The sequence below is a fragment of the Poecilia latipinna genome, unplaced genomic scaffold, assembly GCF_001443285.1.
Source record: "Poecilia latipinna isolate Pla-1442-1.1 unplaced genomic scaffold, P_latipinna-1.0 Scaffold467, whole genome shotgun sequence".
Lineage (NCBI taxonomy): Eukaryota > Metazoa > Chordata > Actinopteri > Cyprinodontiformes > Poeciliidae > Poecilia > Poecilia latipinna.
The window spans coordinates 96,228-103,404 of record NW_015113083.1 but is presented as its reverse complement, the minus strand read 5'-3'; the positions used below and the strand labels follow the sequence as shown (position 1 = coordinate 103,404).

General features: G+C 37.0%; 1 protein-coding gene across 3 annotated transcripts in view; it reads left to right on the top strand.

The window, feature by feature from the left end:
• Positions 1-7,177, top strand: part of LOC106951656 (signal transducer and activator of transcription 4) — a 36,527-nt gene that overhangs the window by 6,610 nt on the left and 22,740 nt on the right. The window contains exon 2 of one of the 3 annotated variants that reach the window (XM_015039306.1): positions 3,885-4,020. In XM_015039306.1, coding sequence (XP_014894792.1) covers positions 3,885-4,020 — 136 coding nt within the window. Of the gene's footprint in view, positions 1-3,884; positions 4,021-4,984; positions 5,015-5,096; positions 5,380-7,177 lie in introns of those variants that run through there. The other 2 variants (XM_015039307.1, XM_015039308.1) reach the window with 2 other exon arrangements.

Here is a 7,177-nt window from a genome sequence, read left to right as displayed (position 1 = left end):
TACAGTAACAGTTACAGATACAGTAACAGTTACAGATACAGTAACAGTTACAGATACAGTAACAGATACAGATACAGTTATAGTAACAGTAACAGTAACAGTAACAGAAACAGTTATAGTAACAGTAACAGTAACAGATACAGTTACAGATACAGTAACAGTTACAGATACAGTCACAGTTACAGTAACAGTTATAGTAACAGTAACAGTAACAGATACAGTTACAGATACAGTCACAGTTACAGTATCAGGTAGAATCTCTGCTTTGTTCCTGCAGCAGTTTCTCTTTTTAACTCAGGACTCGGTGGACTGACTGGGTTCCTTCTGTCGGTCAACAGTGAAATTCTCTGCTGTACTCTTTCCATTAAGAATTGATTTATATTTGATCAACTTTTTGTATGTTTTATTGTTTTTATTTTTTTTAATACTTTGCGTTTTAGCTTTTATACTTGTTGTAACATCAGTTGACCATCTGGGTCACAAATAAATTTGAATCGACTCAGAGAGGAACCGAAAACACAGCAGGATTACTGGTTTATCAGAGTAATCAGATTACTTCCTGAAGCTTCTGTTTACAACCTCATTGACATCACTTCCTGTCTGTTCACCACAGCTTATATTTAACAAGCTGCAGCAACGGCTACAAAGATGAATGGTGTATTTTAAAACATTTTCTGTCACTTTTATTCTGAAAAACAAACGAGTTTCTTTAAACTAAAAGGTTTTATTGAAGGATTCAGTTGTCTTTAGTTCTTCTTCAGCTCTAAATATGATTCTGCAGTTCATGGTTTTATTTCATTCATTTTTCACATCAGTCACCAATTTCATGATGACCACCATTTTTCAAGATGGCCGTCATTTTTGAGCCTTTAAACCAATAATTGTCATAAAATGTTTCCCATTTTCATAACCTGGATGAATTTTATGTCTCATTATGTGTGTTTGACTTTGGTTATCCTGTTCATACAACTTTTAAGTAAATAATATTTAATAAAATCAGAAACTGAGGAACATCAGGGAGTCTGGAGATGAAGACTCCAGACTCGCCGATGCTAACCATTAGCCTCTGCTAATTTATTTATGGTTTAGCGATAGCTTCTGCTAATACATAAATATGTATTTAGTAGTTTAGCATTAGCTTCAGCTAAATTTTAGGTTTAGCGATAGCATAGCTATGATTCTAGCATATTAGTGGCTAGCGATTCTTACTTTTTGGCTAGCTGTGCCACCACTGGCAATGACTACTGCTGATTTCAGTGCAAACAAATATTCTCTGTTACAACATTGGCAGCCATTTTGAAAAAACAATATCAAGAAAAAATATGCAATTTCTATGGTTCAAAATATGTAGGCTATGATTTGACACCAAACTCATTTACTTAATTGACAATTTTTGAGCAAATATTAATCTTCCATGACAAATATGGCGGCCATCTTGAATCATCAAAAAATGATCAGTAAATATGATTTCTGTGTCCAATTACTTGCCGCCAAACACGTTGTGAGATTATTATTTACAGTTTTAGTGCAGGAAGGAATTTTAATTTCCATCCATCTTTAAAAATGGCCACCATCTTGAATATTTCAGGAACTAACATTGTTTTTTTTTATGTTAGTTAACAAAAACTAACATGACTGTGTTCTCTTTTAAACACAGCCACCAGGAAGATCTGGTCTAAAGTTTTTATCTCTGCTTTTGAAAGATTTTGTGGAAATACTGAATTATCTGCTGCTCTATTCTGCTTTAATGGCCAACAAACCAGACAGTCTTCAGCATAGAAGTGGAATTTAGAGGCAACAAACGCAGTAAAAGAATCAGTGGCCTGACGCAGAGCCCTGTGGGATCCCACCTGGCACAGGAACGCTTGCTCTAAATAACAGACATCATGTTTAGATTGAAGGAAACATCCAGGACCAGATAAAATCTCTCAATGCCTTCTGGAGAATCTTTATGATCCGATGAAACCTTTGGTTTCAGGTCACAGTTTCATAAAAACACAGCGTTCCCACGGAGAAACACAGTGGTGGGATGATCATGCTGTGGGGATTACTTTATCAAGATGAAGAGGTTATGAAAAGTTCTCAGTAAGTAGATTTAAAACTTCCAGTGAAAACCAAAGACGGATATCCGTTCAGGTCAAAAACTGAAATTCACTCAAAAAGCCAAACAATCAAAAATAAACTAATTAATTCACCAACAAAAGCAGCAAAAGAAACAAAATAACAAATTTAACACGATCAGTGAATTATAGTTAAAACGTCCGCTCTCCCGAGAGAGGTCAAAGTTCACCCAGGTGAGTTTGCTCTGCCCCTCACTGAGCAGGTGACTGAAAAGCACAACTATTATTACATCATCACATAATGACATAAACAAAGAGCAAAATTCAATTAGAAAACAGAGAAACACCTCCAAAAACCAAAAAAAGAAACAATAATGGAAAAGTTTGAAAAATGAATTAAAAGCCGCTGAAAAAAAGATAAAATATTCTGTTGTGAACAATCTTCACAGCTGCTCTATCAAAGGATTAGTTTAAAGATCCATTTATTAAATGTTTTATTATTTTCTGACACATTTCTTTAACTGCCAGAGAAACAAATTCAATAAAATCTAATTATAATAAAATCTTTTCTCATTTTAACGAGATAAAAAAACGCCTTACATTTAGATTTATTCTCCTGAATATATTGTGGTTTAAATAAGAAATATCAAATCTGTAAAACAGCAACATTTATTATTTAAATGTTTAAATGAAAGAGAGAAAAAGGAGATAGGCCTTTAAACATTTTCAACGAGTTAAATATATGTTGTTAAAATAAAAAAGCTTTTCTTTAAAATTAAATAAAACTCATTAAAATAAGAATTCTATTTGAAATATCTTAATAAAGAGAAAATTTGTCGTTAAAATAACATATAAAACTATTGATGACGAAGAACTTTCTTACCATTGCCACATTAAAAACATCATTTTTCTGTAAATGAAGTTTATATCTCAATCTAGTGGCAGTTTCAAGGTTTCAACACTTTTATTATGCTGTAAAATGGCAGAGGGTGCCTGGAAAACACAAATTCAGCCCCTTAATGCCACCCTCTGGGTTCAGGTGAAAGACTGAAACCAGCAGTCACCCCTGAACTCTGTCAAAAAGAAAACCTAAAACTAAAATCAAACACACATCATGCTAAGCTAACCGTGCTAACTGTGACTCCAACATAGAAATATAGATCACAATGTCGTCTGCAAACATCCTGATCCTCAGAGTCCCACTAACACTAACTTGACCACTAACGTTAACTTCACTGCTAACGCTAACTTGACCACTAATGTTAACTTCACTGCTAACGTTAACTTCACTGCTAACGCTAACTTGACCACTAATGTTAACTTTACTGCTAATGTTAACTTCACTGCTAATGCTATCTTCACTGCTAACGCTATCTTGACCGCTAACACTAACTTCATTGCTAAAGCTATCTTGATCACTAATGTTAACTTTACTGCTAACACTAACTTCACAGCTAATGTTAACTTCACCGCTAACACTAACTTCACTACTAACGTTAACTTTACCGCTAACACTAACTTCACTACTAACGTTAACTTTACCGCTAACGCTAAGTCCACCCTCCTACTGCAAACAGCAGCATACTCAACCTGAACTCTTCACTTCTGGTGCATCTTTCTCTCAAACCTAAAACTTATTCTCTCTTTTTAGACTCAGTCTCAGTAGCTCCGATATTCACACAGTGACTATGACTTCTATCAGTTTGCCGTTCTGGGGTCAAAGTGCATCCATTTAAATCGTCAGATGAATCTCTATCACGTCCAGCTGTAGCTGCTTGTTGTGTAAATCTCGTTGCTCTTCTGGTCGTTCTCGGCCGTTTTCAGGGATTCTGCGGTGAACGACGAGTCGATGGCTTCGGTCCTGTTCACCAACCTGCAGACGCAGCTGGAGAAGGTCCGATCGCAGGAGCAGAACTTCCTGCAAAGACACAACATGAAAATCATTCAGCAGCAGCTGCAGGTAACAGCTTCGCCGGCTTTGTTTCTGGTTTTACATTTAAGAGGTGAACTTTCACCTCAAACCTCAGGAATTCAGGTTTCCAAGAGCATCACATTTATTTCTCCTTCCTGTTTCTGAGTTTTTCTTTTCCTAGTTAAGATCATCATGCACTGCAGAAATGGTATTATTTACTACAGAAACTACACTCTTATTTATGACCACACTCCACAGGAAGTAGTCCATGCAGAATAAAAACAAGAATCTCATCCTGAACAGAAGAGAAACAAAATTAAGCTGCAACTCAAGAGCAGAAGTCACACAGGTCATCAGATTATTTTATTCAAAAAGAGAAACAAAAAGCAATTAAATGAAAATCCTCATTTTTAAAATACATTTTCCACAAACTGGAGATTCTCATCATTGATGATGGATCCGTCAAAACGGACCAGAATCTCCGATTCTGCAGGTAAACAGAAGGCTAGCCATTTATTAGCACAGTAAAGTATAGAATGATAACAGGGACAGATAAGGAGCCAGCAGCTAGCAACGCTAGGTAACAAGTTTATTATCTAATCCTAAAACACCAATCATAAACATTAGTTCAGCTAATGCTACCCGACGATGTCAGCGAGGAAGCTAACACTAAAATACTAAACTAACATAGTAATTAGTGGAAGCTAGCATTAGGAATTAATGAAAGCTAATGCTAAAGCTCTAAATAAACATAATTAGGGGAGGCTAATGCTAAAGCTCCATAATTAGGGGAGGCTAATGCTAAAGCTTTAAAACACTAATTTTGTTTTCAAAGTTAGCAAAAACTCTGAATGACTAGGTGAAAAAGAAGTGCTGCTATTAGCACATTAGCAGCAGTGTATTCACCACTGGAAGAAGTTCTAAAACGGATACATTTTTAGTGTTTTACTGATATCTACAAAGGAAAGAAAGATGAGCTGCTGGAAGCGCTAAATCATTTCTACAGATTTCCAGGCGGTAATGAATTATGCCTGGATTTACGGTAATCTGTCTTCAATGATAGGAAAAAGTTTTCCGGTTCTTTCATGAGCATCACCATGAAACGTTTAGTCATCCGTACAGAAACCAGTTTATTCCTCCTGAAACGGTTCTGGCATCAGAACCAGGTCAGCGGCTCAGAGCCGACCTGCAGCAGTAAGCAGAAGTAGCAGGATGGCATTTGCTGCACAGCTTGTAGGAGAGAAAAGGAAGTAAAATCTAGTTCATGTTCGCTGGAAATGAGCTTTAAATGTGTGGCTGGGTTCTCCTCCAAATGATCTGGAAATGTTTGTGAACTTAATCCCAGACATCCAGCTTTAAAGATCCATCTGAAGCCGAGTACTTTGCGGTACTTCATGGTATTTCACAGTACGTCAGAGTATTTTTTGCAGTAAATGCTGTTTGTCTGAGGATTTCTGCAGGACGTTTGTTTGAGGAAACGTCAGAAACATGAGCACATGTGTTTTGTTCTTGAAAAGTTCTTCACCTTTGCAGAACCGGGCCGTGGCGCCTCGCCGCGGCTTCCTGTCAGCTCGATGTTTGTGTCGAAGCGAACATGTCGCAGAGGAAGCAGATACTCCTGAGCTCTGCTCTGTGGCGTTTGCGGTTTTCTGCTGCTGTTGTGTTTCTGTAGATTTAAAGCAACACAAGGACCAAAACTGAGACTTTGAAGCTTATTTTTGCTTTTAGTTTGATTCGTTTTGAAATGATCTTTGACGTTTTTGCTAAGAGTCTGTTCCTTTAGCAGGAAAGCTGTGAGAGGTAAACTGCAGCCTTCATTTGATGCTGGAAGCAGAGAAACGAGCAGCCGGTGTAGGTGTGCATCGGATCCTTTGACTTTCCGTTGGTAATGAAAGCTTCGTCACGACTGTGGGTGAATTTTCCCCAGAGAAACGTTCTGGTTTTTCTGAATGGGCAGGCCAACGCCTCGCTCTGGGTGTAAATGTCAAGCAGAAGCTCATCGTGGTGAGGACACGGCTGAGGGAAAGTCTGCGGTGGCTAAATTTGCTCAAGCCTAATTTGTAAATGTTTATGTAGCTGATTTTAGTAGCTGGAGAATCTAAGATGTTTACAAGACTGAAAACCTCGTGAGAACTTCAGAATTTTGATGAAATTTGTTTGTAACAGGAAGCGCCTTTTCTTTTTTTAAATAAATAATCTGACCCTGAGAGTTCAGCTCTTTGGTGACCGGAAGAGGATCAGTCAGCCAATCACAAGCAGATGTTTGTGTATCTATGGCAACGGTTTAATATGGAGGAAATACTATATTACCAGATTTGGACTTCCTTTATGCTATCTGAGAGGCACAGAGCTGAAACCTCAGGCCCAATAATAACCATTTCTATTAGAAACATCCAGTCAAGACTAAGAAAACCAGGATTATGTAAAGATTATGGCCAATAATGGAAAGAAAAAACAACTGGGCTTCTTCAAATGGGACGCCATAAGGATCCTTATGCCAACACGATATTTAGCAGAAGCTAATGCTAAAGCAATATTTCTTTTTTTCTGAATATATTGATAACATCAAATACAACAAACATGGCATCAGTATCAGACGTACTCAAACCTGAAAGTCTTCACAGGCATCGGGGGTTTCAGATTGGTTATGATCCAGTTCTGCATCTGGTTGTTTGTCCATGAATTTTATGGATAAGAAGAGCTCCTTGTGAAAAATGGGGAAAAAAGTTTTGCTTTAAGAAAACAACATTTGTGAATGAAAAACATTTAGTAGCCTTTCAGATTTTTTTTCTTCTCTCCCATAAATAATGTCTTAGAAAATTTAGGTAAGTTTGGAGTTTTAGGGAAAAGCCAGTGTTGCACATCATAACAGAAAGATTTACACATTCATGTAAAGATGTTCAGTCGAGTCAATATCACATCACAAAGTAAACATGTTTTATCATCAACAGCAAATCGAAGTCTGAGGATTCCTTAGAGGGGTAAAAACATTTTGAAGTGGACTTCCTTGGCTTTTGGAGGAACAGGACAATTTAAATAATGTATCCTATTTTTTCCCTTTGATCCTTTGAGAAGAAATGTGATATAAAATTTGTATATGATAAGGAAACAAAGCACTAGTAAAGCATTCCCTAATTTTAGAGTTTGTTTTAGTTTATGACCTGTGACACTGAGCCCATTAATCAGACGTCCAGGTAGATCAGGA